Genomic DNA, 21221 nt, shown 5'->3' with positions numbered 1-21221 from the left:
TCAGGACCAGCCTGTCAACAGCCAGCCTCAGGACCAGCCTGTCAGCAGCCAGCTTCAGGACCAGCCTGTCAACAGCCAGCCTCAGAACCAATACAGGCAAGAATGTGGTACTCATGAGAACAGTGAACAGGGATGGGAGAATCTGTGGCAAGGAGCATCATAAAACCAGAGATCCTCATGGATTATAATATAATCTTCTTATATTAAATATATTTCTTCCACTCATATCTTGATGATAAGTGATTTTCTTTTTAAATTACATTTTATAAAAAAAAAAACAAGAAACGAGCAGCACTTTAATTAAAAAATGTGATATAACAAGGATAAAGGGCAAATATTAACAATATCCTATATGCTGAAGTAAACATATGTTGTTGAGTATTTTAACATAAAACTGTTTGATTGTGTTGAATTAAAACCCTAAAAATGCAGCGGGTCCACCAGACCCATGATCACTGGCTGAATAACAAAAATATGAACACCACACAAGGGTGAAATAAATAGATGAATAAATACATTTTAGGTAGAACGTATTACATTATACAGAGAGTTTTTGTTGCGTCTGCCCTCATTGAAATAATAATAACTTAAAAAACCTTCCAGTACACTACCAAACATTTAACAGAAAACTGCAGCCTCCAAAATGAAAGTTTACATAAACACACTGCATATATGTGTAAAAAGTAGTATAAAGCCTTTTGTGGCTTCAGAAGAAGCTGCATGGAATCTGATAAATTGCTTCCAGTGATGTCACTCAGTGGCTCAGTTGCATTGTGGTCCAAGATTTGAAAAGCAGTCCACCGGTCTAGCATTGTGTTCTATAACACTGTTAAACTCATTGTGGACAGTTTAACTCAAGTGATCAGAATCAATGCAGCAGGACCAGAACTATCAGCCTTTTATGTTCCACATATTCCTCTTCCTTTTTCAAACCTGGTGCCTACATTACCCACAATGCAACTTAGCCAATGAGTGACATCACTGGAGGCTATTTACCAGATTACATGCAGCTTCCTCTGGAACCACAAACTACTTTTTTATTCACATATGTAGTCGTTCTCCCCAAAACCTGTAAACACACTTTAAAGTGAAGAATTGGTGAAGTTACTGTTTAACTGTTCATCACTCTGACTGGAACAGAAGCTGCATCTTGTGTCTGTCCTCTTTAAGAGGTATCCAGATTCCAAAATGATCATTATTGTGCTTGATTCACAGCTCCACCATGTGGCTGTTTGGGCTCATCATTCTTGGGAAGCATTTCCATGTTATCTTCAGTTATTAGGACATGTTTAATGTTTGTAGCTTATTACAGCTTCTGACAATTTGAGCTGCAGCATAAGAATGAACAATAATAAGTGAACATTTGAAACCATAAATAAAGAAATCAAAAACTGAAACCTTACCGAGGGATCACAAGGTGTGAGGGGACGCTGTGTCGCAGACAGAAAGTCTCATTTAGTATCACACAAATGATTCTTTATTCAAAACAATTACAAACATTACAAACTCCAGATAGAGACGTTTAGATTTGATTCAAAGGGTTTATCTAATGTATCTGTTTGTAATAATCTTCCAGTAAGCCACTTTTGTTTTTATCAATAGAAAAGACCACCTCAACTAATCATGATAAATAGTTATTAGGCTTTGCTGGTGATCTGTTGATCAAGCCCCTGAAGGCACTGGACTTCAGTCACTGTGTGTTCTTGTTTTCTGTTTTGCTTCCTCCAGACAGAGCTCCTGCCAGAGCCACAATACCCAGAATCCCACCTGCTGCCGCCCCACCTGCGATCATGACCGCTTTACGCACCTGCAGAGGAAAACATAATATGCTTTAGTTTGCAGGCAGGGCTCTGATGAGCAGTCTTGACATTCAAAGCTCCATTAAAATGTATCCACACATATCCCTCATAATTAGATTTTTTTTAGCACATTTTTTGTACCACCCTTTTCTAAATGCAGATAATGTCAAAAAGGTTTGAAGAGTTTTCATGTGTGGGGCAGCTAATCGCCCAGAGACAAGCTGAGATTGGCTCCAGCAACAAACCCTGCAACCCCATGGAAAAGGGATAAAGCGGTTACAGACAATGACATGAGTTTTCATTTGTGTGTTGATCCTCATTGTGATAATGAGTCACTTTGAATCAATATAACTGACATGACAACTTCTACCATGTCTTCTTCATGGCCGGCTGCAGCCACAAGTCCTGAGCTGAACACTGACTGTGATGTAGGAGGACTGCTTGATGCGGTCAGTTCAGAAGGACAGTGCAGCAGGGCTCAAGTGGGGAGCAGACGCACATGAAGTCAGTTTAACCAGCTTTAAATCCAACAGGATTTACTCACCTTTTTATGAATTATCCATCACTTCTTATGGACAGTTCAGCCAGTAGACACATTGTTTGATTCACCACAGCCCTGAGTGTAGTCTTCTTGTTGAAGCTTGTGTGTTAGAGGCTCCACCCTGTGGTGCTCAGAGGATGATGCACTGAAGGCCTACACTAAAGATATTCATATATTTTGATTTGGATTTCTTTTCCATTGTGGAGTTGTCTGCAGTCAGCTGATGCCAGTTTGATTCAGGCTGTGATGCATTAATTTAAATATGTCACATCTCTTTTCCAGTACACCGTTTGTTCACCCAACTTCGACGAAAAAGAAGAGTTTTGTCTCATATTCTAATTGTATTTTTATCCTTAATTTGCAGTCTTATCACTTTTATTTTTGCCCAACTGTTGGATTTCTGTCTTTTATTTATTTGTTTATTCATCTATATATTGTCCTGTGTACATAAGGGTCCCGTACCAAAGAGAGGTAACTTCTCTCTTTGTTAGTGTTATAAAAGTTAGAAAGATCCTAAATTAAACTAAACCTCAATAAATAAAACAAAGCTGGCTGTGCTTCATAATAAACAAACTACCACCTTTTTAAAGACAACCTTCTCAAAATATTCTGGGTGCAGTGACCTCAGTAATGACTGAAAAACCTTCATATTTTTCAGCATAAACCATTTTTTTAAAACCCTACCACCTTTTGCATTCCTTTATTGTGTTTCTTGTGTGAGAGTGTTCTTTTACTCTTCTGTTATCATTAAATTAACTTAATTCATCTCATACTAACACAACCTCCACCCCAGACACAAAAATGTTTCTTTAATGTAAAAGACAAACATGGGTCCACTGACCTGCCTGCACACAGCTTTTCTGTTTCGCAGCTTCGTTGCAAAGTGCTCACAGTTCCATGTCACGATGTCATACGGCTGTTCTGTGCCCACCAACTGAAGCGCCTCCTTCACAATGGTATCAGTTCGCCGGGGCTCGTAAATCTCATCCAGGTCATTGTTGACTTTCCAGTCGTCGGTTCCTACCACATCACTTAGCTTCTCTTTCTTCACCACGGCCCTCTGAGCTGCGACCGACATCACACTGCTGGCCCCAGCGCCAGCGACTTCAGCTGTGAATTAAACGGGTGTCAGAAGAAAGACAAAAAAAAAATTTGCACAGGATTATACACTAATTATGGTGAAATATTTGTGGTTTATTGATTATGAATCGATTTACCAAACAAGCAATCTAAGTAGTATCGAGGGACTCACAGGGTGGTACCAAGTGAACAACTAAGCCATCACCAATGTACACAGCCCAGTGCTGATAGCCGACTCGGAAGATCTCAATCAAGTCCCCAGGCTTTGGTTTCTGATTAGACTTGGATTAGAACAAACAGGAAACATGTTTGACTTTGCAACAGACTGTTTGAAAACAACTGCAGTACATTTGAGAACTCTTACATAATCTGGGTTACACAGATAAGCACTGACAATATAAGACTTGAATCATAAAGCTGATAAATAAAGCAGATAACATTGACATTCATTGACTGAAGAAGTGCAGCATCTACACATGCAGCAGATGGCAGTATGCAAATATAAAGTTGGTTTGTAGATTGTCAGTGAAGCACAGATAAAGACAAAGAAGACAACACTGGAAAGAAGATGATGAAGGAGAAGAAGACAAAGAAGTGGCAGAAGATGATTTAGTATTCTGATCCAGTGATAGTTTCCTAACCTCTGACTGGCCCATTTCAGTTTGTTTTGTCTGTAAACCTTAAACTGTTTTCACCTTCCAGATGACTCTCAGCACCTGCAGGAACAAATCATTTCATTAGCACACAACATGAGATAAAGAGAAAAGTAAATGTAATGTTGAGGCATTATTGATGTGGGAATTGTGTTAGAAAAGAGTAGTAGTAGTCTTTATTTAAAGCTTTTATCAGTCAGGGCAGTGGTTTTCAAACGTGTTGTGTCAAAGGCACACCTGCATTCATATCTGTGTAAAATAGTCTCTATAGCATCGTGTTATCTAATCACTCTGTACACAGATACTTTTAGATCCCTGGAGGGTTTTTAAAGGACTTTTTTAGGGAACAGATTTTGCCTCAGTGTGAGGAACTAAATGTGTACAAAGGATATAGTCAATTAAAAACTCACTCATCACTTGTTGTTTCGTTGTGTATTACAATAATAATCTAATTACCGAGGCACACCATACAGGAACCACTGAGTTAGGGCATATGTATAAAATAAATCAAAAACACAAAAGGACAAACGCTGATTGGTTTACTCAAGAAACAAGGTACAAGGTTCATTTATCATTTTACAACACAGGGTTGTATAAGAACATGCTGGTTATAGTTCTTCTGTGGTGCTCACAAAACTCACAGCACTTTTTAGTTTCAGTTTAGATTTACGATGACTTCTCTTGAACAAAATAAGACACCCTAAATCCAAATGCCCAAAAAGTTTACTTGACATATCAAAATTAAAGTCGACACGACAGACCCTGTTTTAAGATTTTAGCCAATAAACAAAATAATACAAATGCTGCAGATTCTTCTAACTAGAAATCATAACAGCCCTCATGTGCCTCGCCACACAATTTGCAAACCACTGACTTAGGGCAAATATAATAAAAAGATTTTAAAAAACACACAGGTAAAAACTCTGACTGGTTTACTCAGGAAACAAGGTACAAGGACCATTTATCATTTTACAATGCACGGTTGTATAAGAACATGCTGGTTATAGTTCATTTGTGTTACTCACAAAATGATAACATAATGGGTCAATAAATATAAATGTAATAACAACAATCAGACATATTTTCTATGATCCATTATAACCAGATGTTGTGTGACACCATAACTGCACCTGTAGTTAGTTCAGTCCCCATCAATACACTCAGTAACCACTTTATTACGAACACTTAGTTTCAAAAAAAGTTTTTAAAGTGTTTTAGCTTCATCATCTGTTGTTTCAGTTTAGATTTAGTTTTTCTTAAAGAGTATTCTATTTGGTTCCCGTTTAAACAAATGTTTTCCACTACTTTGATTTAGTTTCTCTTTTAATTTCCAGTAAGTAACCTTGAAACTTTTGAAGGTACAAAAACACCTTTAAAATGGTCGTTCTCAATGTTCAGTTTGACATTTTTCTGATAAGGTGTTGCTTTTATTTAACTTTAGTTTAAGACATTTGTTACTACTCATTTGGTCAGCTCATCTTAGTTTCAGTTTCGATTAGCAATACTGTCTCTTAAACAAAATAATGGACACACTAAATCCACAGGCCCAACATGTTTACTCTGCACCTCTCTAAACCAGTCTGAGGTGTCAGGACCAGGGCTGAGAAAAATATCATGAGAGGAGGTGAATAAAGTTGAAAAGTTCAGAATAGACTTGACATTTCAAGATTAAAGTCAACCCAGAGAGACCCAGTTTTAGCAAATAAAGAAAATAATACAAATGCTGCAGGTTCTTCTAACTAGAAATCACAACAGTCCTCGGTTACACTGTTTGTTTGTTTTCTTACCTTCAACAATAAAGTCCAGTAGTTTTGCACGGTAAACCGATACTAGAAAGGTACCGCGGTACCCAGTCGTTAAGAACAATACTTTTTCACTTTTTATTAGTATCGGTAGTTCATGAACTTGGTGCGACAGCGGGGCAACATGTCTGTGTGCAGCTTCTCTCTGCTTCCTCACTGCCTGCAGACTGAGTGGGCTTGGTTTCACTGTGACAGACAGTCACAGAGCGAGACAGACATGTCTGCAAGTGGCATGAGTGCTTCTGCTGACCGTCCTCGGCTTGTTGAAGAAGCAGAGGCACGGAGCGAAATATGTTGCCGACAGTAAGAGCAAGCCCACAAACACCACAAAGCCCGTCTGTAAACGACGCTTTAAATCCGTAATGACCAAAGGAGCCAACACGTCCAACTTGGCGAAACATCTAGTGACAGACATGCGGACTTGTTCAGAGAGTTCAAAGAGCTGCAGGTAAGCGATAGATAAGACATATCTCCCGGACTGAAGTCAAGCGAACTTTTTTCACCATCAGAGTTGCAGGAGGCAGTCAGGGATAAAGCTAACTGTTTAACAGTCCGATGTGGTTCCACATCTCTGTATGCAAACACAACGTTCACACTGGTAACATGAACTTCACCATAATGCGCCGGTGTTCACAAGTATGCTGATCAACAACACCGCTTATAATTCATCTATTTTTAGTCAATCAGTACTAGTAATATAATCATAGCCTGTCTATTTTTGTCAATAATTTATAATATATATTGTAATTTTTATTATTAGAAAATGGTCTGATTAGAGCACAGACCTCCACCAGGTCTGGGTCATTTCTGTTGTACTTTAGTGCACTAATGTAGTTTGCAGGCTAATAATCCAGGGTTTGAACTTTATCATCATGAAATGCAAATTGCAAAATTCCCCTTTGTGGGACGATTAAAGTATTATCTTATTTTATGAATTGCCAGACTTAAAATTAATGTCATTTATGTTCATTATTTTTATGCTGAATAAGATTGTAGATAATGTGCTGTTTTTTCTACTACAAGCACTGAGCTGAAGACAAATGAACAAAACAAGAAGACACTTGTCTTCTTGGATACAGAAGCTTATTCTTTATTCAAAACAATTGCAAACACTTAAATGTCAGAGGAAGATAAAACGTAATAAACTCCAGATAGAGACGTTTAGGTTTGATTCAAGAGGTTTGTTTAATGCGTCAATTTATAATAATCTTCCAGTTAGCCACTTTTGTTTTATCAATAGAAAAGATCACCTCAACTGATCATGAGTGATCATGATAAATAGTTATTAGGCTTTGTTGGGGATCTGTTGATCAAGTCTCTGAAGACCCTGGACTTCAATCACTGCGTGTCACTGTTTCTTCTTTCTTGCTTCTTCCAAACAGAGCTCGAAACAGAGCCACAATACCCATAATCCCCACTGTCGCCACACTTGCGACAATGGCTGCTTCTCCTGCTTTACGCACCTGCAGAGGAAAATGTAACATCTTTTAGTTTGCAGGCAGGAATCTGATGAGCAGTCTTGACATTCAAAGCTCCATTAAAATGTATCCACACATATCCCTCATAATGAGACATTTTTTAGCACATTATTTGTAACACAATCTTCGTGTTGTAACATGAAGATTATAATGTCAAAAAGGTTTGAAGAGTTTTCATTTGTGTGTTGATCCTCATCATGACAATGAGTCACTTTGAATCATTGTAGCTGATACGACAACTTCTACCATGTCTTCGTCATGGCCGGCTGCAGCCACAAGTCCTGAGCTGAACACTGACTGTGATGTAGGAGGACTGCTTGATGCGGTCAGTTCAGGAGGACAGTGCAGCAGGGCTCAAGTGGGGAGCAGACGCACATGAAGTCAGTTTAACCAGCTTTTTCAAATCAAACAGGGTTTACTCACCTTTTTATGAATTATCTATTAATTCTTATGGACAGTTCAGCCAGCAGACACATTGTTTGATTCACCACAGCCCTGAGTGTAGTCTTCTTGTTGAAGCTTGTGTGTTAGAGGCTCCACCCTGTGGTGCTCAGAGGATGATGCACTGAAGGCCTACACTAAAGATATTCATATATTTTGATAGAGGTCCCTGAAGATCTCAATCAAGTCCCCGAGCTCCAGTTTCTCATCAGACTTTGATTAGGACATACAGAAAAAATGAGGTTTGACTTTCCAAAAGATTGTGTTTGGCAATAACTGCAGAACATCTGATCCAGACAGACTCTCTGACATAAACTGAGTTATACAAAGATAATGCAAAACTTTTAACCTGTTTTCAAACTAATTAGCCTACATTATATAGAAGAAATCTTGAAGTGTGGCACTATCCCCGTAGATTTTCAGTATCTGTTGTCTTATCAGTAGCTGATTTATTAGGTAGCTGTGAAATGATAACTATTTGTCAGCTTCCCTGCATACGACTTCATCCTTATGACAACATTATTTGGACCACCCTGAGCATGACGTCAGAAGAAAATGGCCACCGTGTGAAATGGTGCAGAAAGAAAGACTACCATACAGAATCACACAAATTATTCTTTATTCAAAGAAATGACAAACAATTTAATGTCAGAGGAAGTCAGAACTTTATAGACTGCAGCTAAATTGTCAAACAATCAGCATAAGACATGTCTGTGATATATAATTAGCTCAATTTGATTGTCTAAGACATTCTTGTCTTATCACGTATTGGCAACAATGAACATTTTGGACTTCAGAGACATTCAGATTTGATTCAAGGAGCTTTTCAGCCTTTTGAATCTCTTATCCATCATTAAAAAAAATATATATAAAATCTTTTAAATAATAATTATCTAAAAGTATGAAGAAAAGTCATCTAGGCATCTTAATTAAAAAAGTGGAACGAGTCCTGCTACAATTGCAACTGCAGCCACAACAACACCGTCCACTGCTGCAACAATACCTGTTGCAGTTGCTGCTTGTTCTGCCTTTCTCACCTGTAGAGGGCAACACACATCTTTAAGTTAGATGATGAGCAGAGTTTTCTTGACAATCTCAAGTCCTTTAAAATCATTCACAACTCTGGGAAATATAGAGTTTTAAAAACCAAAGAATCACACTTTCAAAAACAACTGGCTACATCCTGTCTAACATTGCCACCCCCGTTTGTGAAAAAAAAATGGGTCCACTGACCTGAATGGACTCAGCTTTTCCATAGCGCAGCTTGGTTGCAAAGTGCTCACAGTTCTCGCTGAGGACGAAATACTCCATCATCTTGCCCACCTCCAGGAGCGCCTCCTCCACAATGATGTGAGCTGGGCGGGGCTTGTACATCTTGTCCAGGACGTTGTTGATTCTCCATTTGTTGTCTCCCACCACCTCCTCCAGCTTCTCTTTCCTCACCATGGCCTTCTTAGTTGGGGCAGACATCAAGCTGTTGGAAGCTGCATGTCGGATGTCAGCTATGAATAAAAAAGAGAAACGGACAGAGTTTGTGCAGGATTATGCACTAAATATTGCAACATTTTTTTTATTGGTTTATTAATCATGAATCAGGTCAAACAAATAATCTAATTTGATAATCTGGTATGTAAATGTTACTGTGACAGCAGGCTGTTATTATTCCAGACTCTGACAGGTCAGGATTAGAGAGTAGCAGTACAGACAGAGGACTCACCACCTGTGGTGATGTCACATGAACAACGTCATCATCACCAACATACACAGCCCAGTGCTGATAGACACCTCGGAAGATCTCAATCAAGTCCCCAGGCTCTGGTTTCTGATCAGACTTGGATTAGAACAAACAGGAAACATGTTTGACTTTGAAACAGACTGTTTGGAAACAACTGCAGTATATTTGAGAACTCTGACATAATCTGGGTTACACAGAGAAAGCACAGATGATATAAGACATGAATCATAACGCGGATAAATAAAGCAGATAACATTGAGTTAAATTGCCTTCATTGACTGAATAAGTGCAGCAACTACACATGCAGCAGATGGCAATATGCAAATGTAAAGTCAGTTTGTAGATTGCCAGTGAACCACAGATAAAGATAAAGAAGAAGACAACACTGGAAAGAAGATGATGAAGGAGAAGAAGATGAAGAAGTGGCAGAAGATAATTTAGTATTCTGATCCAGTGATAGTTTACTAACCTCTGACTGGCCCATGTCAGTTTGTTTCTGTAAACCTTAAACTGGTTTCACCTTCCAGATGACTCTCAGCACCTGCAGGAACAAATCATTTCATTAGCACACAACATGAGATAAAGAGAAAAGTAAATGTAATGTTGAGGCATCATTGATGTGGGAATTGTGTTAGAAAAGAGTATTAGTAGTCTTTATTTAAAGCTTTTATTAGTCAGGGCAGTGGTTTTCAAACATGTTGTGTCAAAGACACGCCTGTATTCTTATCTGTGTAAAATAGCCTCTATAGCATCGTGTTATCTAATCACTCTGTACACAGATACTTTTAGATCCCTGGAGAGTTTGTAAAGGACTTTTTAGGTTAAAGATTTTGCCTCAGTATGAGGAAGTAAATGTGTACAACAAAGGATATAGTAAATTAAAAACTCACTCATCACTTGTTGTTTCTGTGTATATTACAATAATAATCCAATTCTAATAAAACAAAGAAAGAAACGTACAAAGAGGACAAACTCTGACTCGTTTTACTTAGGAAACAAGTTGCAATGAGAATTACACTCAGTAGTCACTTTATTAGGTACGCTTGGTTAAAACTAATGTAGTTTAATGCAACAGTCCTGCATTATATTCTGCCTTCATGAGTATTATAGAGTTCAGTTTTTTTTATCTAAACTCTTTGACAGGTGTTACTTTTCTTAGTTTGAGGTCAGTTAAAGGACGTTTCCAGAATTTGTTTGCTAGTTTTTAGTTTACATTTTCAGGATGGTTTAGTTTTTATACATTTAGTTTACAGTAGTTTTAGTGTGTCTTTGTAAAGGCTACATATAAAGTGTCAGTGTTAAAGACAACTTTAATTTCTGTGTGTCAACATAAATTGTCATTTTTATTTAACTTTAGTTTACGACAATTGTTACTGCTCATTTGGTCAACTCATCTTGAACAAATTAACATGCACAACCTAAATCCACAGTTGCAAAAAGGTTTAATTTCTTTGTGTCAACATACAATTAAAACTGGAAAAGGTTTAGCTTCATAATCTGTTGTCTCAGTTTTAAAAGGGTATTTTTAAAGGGTATTTTGTTTGGTTCTCATTTTAACAAAATGTTCCACTACGTCGATTTAGTTTCTGTTTTAATTTCCGGTAAGTAACCGGACAAAAACACCTTTATAAAATGATCGTTTTTTAAATGTTTAGTTTGACATTTATACTGACAAGGTGTCGTTTTTATTTATCTATAATTTACGAAATTCGTTGGTCAGCTCAGCTTATTTTAGTTAAAGTTTAGATTTACGGTAACATCTCTTGAACAAAATAACGGACACACACTGCAGGTCCAACATGTTTACTCTGCACCTCTCTAAACCAGCTTGAGGTGTCAGGACCAGGTCTGAGAAAAATATAATGAGAGGAGGTGAATAAAGTCGAAAAGTTCAGAATAAACTTGACATTTCAAGATTAAAGTCGACCCCGACAGACCCCGTTTTAAGATTTTAGCAAATAAACAAAATAATACAAATGCTGCAGGTTCTTCTAACTAGAAATCACAACAGTCCTCGGTTACACTGTTTGTTTGTTTGTTTTCTTACCTTTAACAATAATGTCTAATATCTGAAACACCTGCGAGAAACTTCAGAAACCAAACTTCATCTGTGTGCCTGTGAGCTGACAAAAGCAGAATAAAAATAAAAGCATCACCCAGCGGTCACATTGTCGACTCGTACATCGATCACGAATTAATACGAGTGTGTGTGAGTTTTATTTCTCTGAACCTGCCGTTCCCACACCAGCATGTCAGCAGCCAGCCTCAGGACCAGCCTGTCAAAGAAAGGCGGGAATGTGGTACTCATGAGAACAGTGGACAGGGATGGGAGAATATGTGGCCAGGAGCCTAATAAACCCAGAGATTATCGTGGGTTATAATATATTCTAAAATTATCTCCTTATATTAAATATATTTCTTCCACTCATATCTTGTAATTTTCTTTTTAAATTACATTTTATAAAAAAAAAAAAAAAAAAAAAAACAAGAAACGAGCAGCACTGCAATTCATAAATGTGATCTAACAAAGGTGAAGGGCAAATATCAACAATACCACCAGACCCATGATCACTGGCTGAATAACAAAAATTAAGGTTAACACAAGGGTTAAACAAATAGGTGAATAAATACATTTTAGGTAGAACGTATTACATTATACAGAGAGGAGTTTCTGTTGCTTCTGCCCTCATTGAAATAACAATAACTTTAAAAACCTTCCAGTACACTACTACTGCATGGAATCTGATAAATTGCTTCCAGTGATGTCACTCAGTGGCTCAGTTGCATTGTGGGTAATGTACACTCAACCATTTGAAAAGCAGTCCACCGGTCTAGCATTGTGTTCTATAACACTGTTAAACTAATTGTGGTCAGTTTAAATCAAATGATCAGATTCAATGCAGCAGGACCAGAGCTATCAGCCTTTTATGTTCCACATATTCTTCTTCCTTTTTCTAACCTGGCCCCTACATTACCCCCAATGCAACTTAGCCACTGAGTGACATCACTGGAGGCTATTCATCAGATTACATGCAGCTTCCTCTGGAGCCACAAAAGGCTTTATACTTTTTTATTCACATATGTAGTCGTACTCCCCAAAACCTGCAAACACACTTTAATGTGAAGAATTGGTGAAGTTGCTGTTTAACTGTTCACCACTCTGACTGGAACAGAAGCGGAATCTTGTGTCTGTCCTCTTTAAGAGATATCCAGATTTCAAAATTGCATTATTGTGCTTGATTCACAGTTCCACCATGTGGCTGTTTGGGCTCATCATTCTTGGGAAGCGTTTGCATATTATCTTCAGTTATTAGTACGTGTTTAATGTTTCTAACTTATTTCAGCTTCTGACAGTTTGAGCTGCGGCATAAGACGACAATTACAGGTAACTAGTACAGTATGCTCATTCTAATTAAAAGTGCCTTGAAATTAAAATGAACAAAAGCGGTCAAGGAAAATAAGTGAACAGTTAATACCATGAATAAAGAAATCAAAAACTGAAAATTCACACAAATTATCCTTTATTCAAAACAATTGCAAACATTTAAATGTCAGAGGAAGACAAAACATTAGGAACTCCAGATAGAGACGTTTAGATTTGATTAAAGAGGTTTATTTAATGTATCTATTTATAATAATGTCCCAGTAAGTCACTTTTGTTTTTATCAATAGAAAAGACCACCTCAACTGATCATGAGTGATCATGATAAATAGTTATTAGGCTTTGCTGGGAATCTGTTGATCAAGTCTCTGAAGACCCTGGACTTCAATCACTGTCACTATCATCGTTACAGTAGCCATAACCGTAACTGTCACTGTCACCATCACTGTCACTGTTGTCTTCTCTTTTGCTCCCTCCAGACAGAGCTCCTACCAGTGCCAACATACCCAGACCCACCACTGCCACCCCACCTGCAACCATGACATCTTCTGCTTTACGCACCTGCAGACAAAATGTAACATCCTTTAGTCTGCAGGCAGGAATCTGATGAGCAGTCTTGACATTCAAAGCTCCATTAAAATGTATCCACACATATCCCTCATAATTAGACATTTTTTGTACTACCCTTTTGATGATGTAAAATGTAGATTATAATATCAAAAAGGTTTGAGGAGTTTTCATTTGTGTTTTGATCCTCATCGTGACAATGAGTCACTTTGAATCACTGTAATTGACACGACAACTTCTACCAATCAAATGATCAGAATCAATGCAGCAGGACCAGAGCTATCGGTCTTTTTTATTCCACATATTCTTCCTTTTTCAAACCTGGCGCCTCCAGATAAACATGTTTAGATTTGATTCAAGAGGTTTATTTAATGTAATTATTCATAACAATCTTCCAGTAAGCCACTTTTGTTTTAGGCAGGGCTCTGATGAGCAGTCTTGTCATTCAAAGCTACATTAAAATGTATCCACACATATCCCTCCTAATTAGACATTTCTTAGCGCATTTGTTGTACCACCATTTTCTATTACGATGTAAAAATGCAGATAATGTCGAAGAGGGTTGAAGAGTTTTCATTTGTGGGGCAGCTAATCGCCCAGAGACAAGCTGAGATTGGCTCCAGCAACAAACCCTGCGACCCCTTGGAAAAGGGATAAAGCGGTTACAGACAATGACATGACATGAGTTTTCATGTGTGTGTTGATCCTCATCGTGACAATGAGTCTCTTTGAATCATTATTACTGACATGAAAACTTCTACCATGTCTTCTTCATGGCTGGCTGCAGCCACAAGTCCTGAGCTGAACAATGACTGTGATGTAGGAGGAGTGTTTGATGCGGTCAGTTCAGTAGGACAGTGCAGCAGGGCTCAAGTGGGGAGCAGACGCACATGAAGTCAGTTTAACCAGCTTTTTCAAATCAAACAGGGTTTACTCAACTTTTTATGAATTATCCATCACTTCTTATGGACAGTTCAGCCAGCAGACACATTGTTTGATTCACCACAGCCCTGAGTGTAGTCTTCTTGTTGAAGCTTGTGTGTTAGAGGCTCCACCCTGTGGTGCTCAGAGGATGATGCACTAAAGGATTACACTAAAGAGATCTATCTATCTATCTATCTATCTATCTATCTATCTATCTATCTATCTATCTATCTATCTATCTATCTATATTTTTCTATCGTGGAGTTGTCTGCAGCTGATGCCAGTTTGATTCAGGCTGTGATGCATTAATTAAGAACTTTAGAATATGTCACATCTTTTTTCCAGTACACCATGTTTGTTCACCCAACTTTGAATGAATAGAAGACTTTTGTCTTGTATTTCAATGGTATTTTTATCCTTAATTAGCAGTCTTATCACTTTTATCTTTACCTAACTGTTGGATTTCTGTGTTTTACTGATTGATTTATTAATTAATTAAATTTTTTTTGTCATGTGTACAAAAGGTGCCCATACCAAAGAGAGGAAACTGCTCACTGTGTAAGTGTTATTCAAGTTATAGCCTAAATTAAAACCTTAATAAATGAAACAAAGCTGGCTGTGCTTGTTTGTTTCCATCCATTGTCTGTAACCGCTTTATCCCTTTTATGGGGTTGCTGGGTTTTGTTGCTGGAGCCAATCCCAGCTGTCTCTGGGCGAGGGCAGGGTACTCCCTGGACGAGTCACCAGCTCATCGCAGGGTCCTCACTGATGGCAGAGGCTGCCATGCAATGTGCCAACTGCACATCAGGAGCAGCTTGTTTGTTTGTTATGTTTGATCATTTGAACTGACTGAAAAACCTCCAAATTTATGCATAAACCTTTTTTTTTAAACCCTACCAGCTTTGTATACTTTTCTTTTGTTTCATGTGTATGAGTGTTCTATCATTATTCTTTTATCATTAAATTAACTTAACTTAATTAATCTAATACTAACACAGCCTCCACCCCAGGCACAAAAAGGTTTCTTTAATGTAAAAGACGAACATGGGTCCACTGACCTGCAAGGACTCAGCTTTTCCGTATCTCAGCATCTTTGCAAGGTGCTCACAGTTCCATGTCACGATGTCGTACCGCTGCTCCTCTCCCACCAACTGAAGCGCCTCCTTCACAATGATATCAGTTTGATGGGGCTCGTACTTCTCATCCAGGTCATTGTTGACTTTCCAATCATTGGTTCCCACCACATCAATTAGCTTCTCTTTCTTCACCACGGCCTTCATAGCTGCAATTGACATCAAACTGCTGGCCGCAGCGGCAGTGACTTCCGCTGTGAATTAAACGGATGACAGAAGAAAGACAAAAAAAGAGACATAATTTGCACAAGATTATACTCCAATTATGGCAACATATTTGTGGTTTATTGATTATGAATCGGTTTATCCAAACAAGTAGTGTCGAGGGACTCACGGGGTGCTGCAAAGTGAACAACTAAGCCATCACCAATGTATACAGCCCAGTGCTGATAGAAGCCCCTGGAGATCTCAATCAAGTCCCCAGGCTCTGGTGTTTCAACAGACTTGGATTAGAACAAACAGGAAATATGTTTGACTTTGCAACAGACTGTTTGGAAACAACTGGGTTACACAGAAAAGCTCAGATAATATCAGACTTAAAAGGTGAATCATAAAGCTGATAAATAAAGCAGATAACATTGAGCTAAATTGCCTTCATTGACTGAACAAGTGCAGCATCTACACATGCAGCAGATGGCAGTATGCAAATGTAAAGTTGGCTTGGAGTGGTTTGCCAAATAACCACAGCTAAAGACAAAGAAGAAGAAGAAGTAAAAGAGTAAGAAGACTGAAAAGAAGATGAAGAAGTGGCAGGAGACGATTTAGTATTCTGATCCAGTGATAGTTTCCTAACCTCTGACTGGCCCATGTCAGTGTTTGTTTCGACCGTAAACCTTAAACTGGTTTCACCTTCCAGATGTCACTCAGCACCTGCAGGAACAAATCTTTGATGTAGATGATCTGTTGACCTGGATGTTGTGTGATCCGTTTATTTACCATTCTAAAACACAGGTTTGTATAACTAAATGGTAGATACTCCTGTTTTGTCAAACTTGTTTTAGAGAGGTGTTATTTTTACCAATTAAAAAAAGAAGTCGTCCTATGGCACAGCTTGCCCCAACGTGAGGGTAAAATGTGCATGGGCTCAGGGTAAATTGAGTCCTCAAGGGGTAAACAGCTACTGTTGAATACGGATGACAAAATGAAACAGTTTTGAGATCCCTGTGACTTTCATTAATGTCACCGATATAACCAAGGCAGAAACTCATACTTTGAAGACAACCCATATGTTTGTGTGCTTGCTAACTTAATATTTTCAGTAGAGATTAAGCTGTAATCGCTGTGTGTTTGCTACAGAAGGAATGCAAAGTAAAGTGTGTGTCATGATTGTGATCGTTGGTGTGGCTGTTTTTTTTGTGGTTTCTGTGCTGTTCTGTTTTCAGAGGTGCACTGATGCCAACTCCTCAGTAAGGAAAGCCGCTATTGGTGAGGTGAACATCTCCTCCAGCTCTGACTAGAGCTACTGCAGTCAAGCCCGCTTCCACTACGAAAACCCCGGTCAAACTAGCCCCCATTATTCTGTGGTGCCTGTATATAATAAATATTATGGTAATGCGGTGCCTGAGCAGAATTCAAAATAAAAGCAAACACTCATGAAGGCAATATGCAATTTCACACAAATTCGATCAGTCAGTCTGTTTATTGATTGATGAATTAATTAAACGATTAGTTAATTGATTTATCAATTCATTTAGCATTTAAGAAATTAATTCATTGATTATTTACTTAATTCATTTTATCATCCTAATTCTGATCACATTGAAGCCTTAAAAGATGGAGGTGATGACATTTCATCTGTGTGAATAATGTAATTACAGGAAGTAGTTCTGATGTGGAATTTCAAAATTAAAGCCCTCTAAAGTGTCAAATATTTTTAGTATTTCCCTTTTAATTCAGATCGATATATCAAGGAAACTCCCAGTTTACAGAGACTAATTTCAATCTAGACTGATAGTGGTCCACCTCAGAGTTACACTCAGATAATTCCAGGAAGTTCTGAGGAGGAATTTCAAAATTAAAGCCCTATGAAATTTTAATTATTTTCACTATTTCCCCCAAATTCAGATTTACCTTGTAAAATAACTACCTTTAATTCAAACTGATAGTGGTCCACCCTGGACTCACATTCGGATAATACCAGGAAGTTCTGGTGTGACATTTCAAAATAAAAGCCATCTTAAACGTACAAAAATGTCAGTATTTCCATATGAATTCAGTTTTACATTAAAAAGAAACTACCTGTTTCCACCAACAAATTTTGATTCAGAATGATAGTACTCCACCTCAGAGTGTCACCCATATGATATCAGACAATTCTGATGTGGAATTTCAAAATTAAATCCCCATAAAATTTCTAATATTTCTAATATTTCCTTTTAGATTCAGATTGATATGAGGTAACTACCTGTTTCCACAGACTCATTCCACATCAGACCTTCCTGATATTATATGTGTGACTCTCTGAGGTGGAGTACTATCGTTATGAACTGAAATAAGTCTGTGAAAATAGTTTGTTTCTTTTTAATGTAAATCTGAATTCATATGGAAATATTGGCAATATTGAAAATATTTTACATTTCAGAGAGTTTTAATTTTGAAAGTCCACATCAGAACTTCATGTTATTACATGAGTGACTATCTGAGTTGGGGTACTATCCTTCTGAACAGAAAATACTCTGTTGAAACAGGTGGTTTCCTTCTACTATCAATCTGACTGAAGAGAGAAATATCAGAAATATTTCACATTTTAGAGGGCTTTCATTTTAAAATTCCAAATCAGAACTCTGTCAAGTGGAGTACTATCATTCTGAACTGAAATTAGTATGTAGAAACAGGTCATGTAAATCTGAATTCATATGGAAATATTGGCAATATTTAAAATATTTTACAATTAAGTGGGCTTTTATTTTTGAAATTCCCCATCAGAAGCTCAAGATCTTGATTTCATTTTTATGTTGGACTAATTATTCACACAGATGAAATGTCATGGCCTCCATCTTCGGCTTCAATGTGATCAGAATAAGGATGGTAAAATGAATTAAGTAAATATTCAATTATTTAATTCCTTAAATGCTCAATTCATTAATTAAATAATTGTTAAATTAATTAATCAATCAATTAACTGACTTAATGACTTCATGTGAACTTGCAAATTGTGTTTGTAGGTCGGTGCTTTTATTTTGAATTCTGTTCTTGGAATGCATTACGTAATAAGTATTATATACAGGCACCACAAAATAACTGGGGGCTAGTTTTACCGGGGGTTTACTGAGTGGAGGCTGGCTTGACCGCAGTCCCCCCCGCCCCAATTTTGATTTACGGTAACTTCTCTTGAACAAAATCACGGACAACCTAAATCCACAGACCCAGCATGTTTACTCTGCACCTCTCTAAACCAGCTTGATGTTTCAGGACCAGGGCTGAGAAAGATATTATGAGAGGAAGTGAATAAAGTCGAAATGTCCGGAATAAACTTGACATTTCAAGGTTAAAGTCGACCCCGACAGACCCCGTTTTAAGATTTTAGCAAATTAACAACACAATACCAATGTTGGAGGTTCTTCTAACTAGAAATCACAACAGTCCTCGGTTACACAGTTTGTGTTGATGTTTTGAAAGTTTGTTACCTTTAACAATAATGTCCAATATCTGAGACACCTACAAGAAGCCGGTCAACAAACTTAAGCTGTGTGTCAGTGAGCTGATATTTTTATCAGGTGGAACAGGAATCCTTCAGAATAAAAGCATCATCCAACGGTCCAATTATACATCTAACACAGACTAATAACACACATGTAGCTTAAATAAATAGATGAATAAATACATTTTAGGTATAACGTAATACATTATACAGAGAGGAGTTTCTGTTGCTTATAATAATAACTTTAAAAAACCTTCCCGTACACTCCCAAATATTTTAACAGAAAACTGCAGCCTACAAAATGAAAGATTACATAAACACACTGCATATCTGTAAAAAGTAGTATAAAGCCTTTTGTGGCTCCAGAAGAAGCTGCATGGAATCTGATAAATTGCTTCCAGTGATGTCACTCAGTGGCTCAGTTGCATTGTGGGTAATGTGAACTCCAAGATTTGAACAGCAGTCCACCGGTCTAGCATCACGTTCTATAACACTGTTAAACTCATTGTGGACACTTTAACTCAAATGATCGGATTTAATGCAGCAGGACCAGAACTATCAGCCTTTTGTTATTCCACATATTCCTCTTCCTTTTTCAAACCTGGCGCCTACATTACCCACAATGCAACTTAGCCAATGAGTGACATCACTGGAGGCAGTTTATCAGAGTACATGCAGCTTCCTCTGCAGCCATAAACTACTTTTTTCACATATGTAGTCGTTCTCCCCAAAACCTGTAAACACACTTTAATGTGAAGAATTGGTGAAGTTACCATTTAACTGTTCACCACTCTGACTGGAACAGAAGCTGAATCTTGTGTCCGTCCTCTTTAAGAGATATCCAGATTCCAAAATGATCATCATTGTGCTTGATTCACAGCTCCACCATGTGGCTGTTTGGGCTCATCATTCTTGGGAAGCATTTCCATGTTATCTTCAGTTATTAGGACGTGTTTAATGTTTGTAGCTTATTACAGCTTCTGACAATTTGAGCTGCAGCATAAGAATGAACAATAATAAGTGAACAGTTGAAAGCATAAATAAAGAAATCATCAACTGAAACCTCACTGAGGGATCACTAGGTGTGAGGGGACACTGTGTCACCGACAGAAAGTCTCATTTAGTATCACACAAATGATTCTTTATTCAAAACAATTACAAACATTTAAATGTCAGAGGAAGATAAAATATTAGAAACTCCAGATAGAGACGTTTAGATTTGATTCAAGAGGTTTGTCTAATGTATCTGTTTGTAATAATCTTCCAGTAAGCCACTTTTGTTTTTATCAATAGAAAAGACCACCTCAACTGATCATGATAAATAGTTATTAGGCTTTGCTGGTGATCTGTTGATCAAGCCCCTGAAGATACTGGACTTCAGTCACTGCGTGTTCTTGTTTTCTGTTTTGCTTCCTCCAGACAGAGCTCCTGCCAGAACTCCAATACCCACCACTGCTGCCCCACCTGCGACCATGACCGCTTTACGCACCTGCAGAGGTAAATATAATATCCTTTAGTTTGCAGGCAGGGCTCTGATGAGCAGTCTTGACATTCAAAGCTCCATTAAAATGTATCCACACATATCCCTCATAATTAGATATTTTTTAGCACATTTTTTGTACCACCCTTTTCTAAATGCAGATAATGTCAAAAAGGTTTGAAGAGTTTTCATTTGTGGGGCAGCTAATCGCCCAGAGACAAGCTGAGATTGGCTCCAGCAACAAACCCTGCGACCCCTTGGAAAAGGGATAAAGTGGTTACAGACAATGACATGACATGAGTTTTCATGTGTGTGTTGATCCTCATTGTGACAATGAGTCACTTTGAATCATTGTAGCTGACACGACAACTTCTACCATGTCTTCTTCATGGCTGGCTGCAGCCACAAGTCCTGAGTTGAACACTGACTGTGATGTAGGAGGACTGCTTGATGCGGTCAGTTCAGAGGACAGTGCAGCAGGGCTCAAGTGGGGAGCAGACGCACATGAAGTCAGTTTACCCAGCTTTTTCAAATCAAACAGGGTTTCCTCACTTTTTTATGAATTA

At 37.9% G+C, this 21221-nt stretch overlaps 3 protein-coding genes across 3 annotated transcripts in view; all 3 read right to left on the bottom strand.

Moving 5' to 3' along the window:
- LOC115569137 (phospholipase A and acyltransferase 3-like) overlaps positions 1-21221 on the bottom strand; it is a 28402-nt gene that overhangs the window by 5141 nt on the left and 2040 nt on the right. The window lies entirely within an intron of this gene.
- LOC115569134 (phospholipase A and acyltransferase 4-like) lies at positions 1528-6256 on the bottom strand. Its single transcript, XM_030397074.1, has 5 exons — positions 5861-6256; positions 4062-4136; positions 3593-3701; positions 3182-3450; positions 1528-1807 (listed from the first exon to the last, which is right to left on the bottom strand). Exons 2-5 carry the CDS (start codon positions 4074-4076, stop codon positions 1691-1693), a joined length of 510 nt encoding a protein of 169 aa, XP_030252934.1. The 5' UTR covers positions 4077-4136; positions 5861-6256; the 3' UTR covers positions 1528-1690.
- On the bottom strand, positions 13037-19232 carry LOC115569131 (phospholipase A and acyltransferase 3-like). Its single transcript, XM_030397071.1, has 5 exons — positions 19162-19232; positions 16329-16405; positions 15870-15978; positions 15461-15729; positions 13037-13472 (listed from the first exon to the last, which is right to left on the bottom strand). Exons 2-5 carry the CDS (start codon positions 16341-16343, stop codon positions 13296-13298), a joined length of 570 nt encoding a protein of 189 aa, XP_030252931.1. The 5' UTR covers positions 16344-16405; positions 19162-19232; the 3' UTR covers positions 13037-13295.

Source organism: Sparus aurata, chromosome 18 (assembly GCF_900880675.1).
Source record: "Sparus aurata chromosome 18, fSpaAur1.1, whole genome shotgun sequence".
NCBI classification, from domain to species: domain Eukaryota; kingdom Metazoa; phylum Chordata; class Actinopteri; order Spariformes; family Sparidae; genus Sparus; species Sparus aurata.
The sequence above is the reverse complement of the archived record's forward strand: the minus strand, read 5'-3'. Positions and strand labels throughout refer to the sequence as shown.

Excerpts from the sequence above, each read along its gene's own strand:
- LOC115569134 (XM_030397074.1), bottom strand. Across the intron at positions 3,451-3,592 it reads TGTTCACTTGGTACCACCCT|CTGAAGTCGCTGGCGCTGGG; the intron begins GTGAGTCCCTCG and ends TTTAATTCACAG. Across the intron at positions 1,808-3,181 it reads GAAAAGCTGTGTGCAGGCAG|GTGCGTAAAGCGGTCATGAT; the intron begins GTCAGTGGACCC and ends TTTCCTCTGCAG.
- LOC115569131 (XM_030397071.1), bottom strand. Across the intron at positions 15,730-15,869 it reads TGTTCACTTTGCAGCACCCC|CGGAAGTCACTGCCGCTGCG; the intron begins GTGAGTCCCTCG and ends TTTAATTCACAG. Across the intron at positions 13,473-15,460 it reads GAAAAGCTGAGTCCTTGCAG|GTGCGTAAAGCAGAAGATGT; the intron begins GTCAGTGGACCC and ends TTTTGTCTGCAG.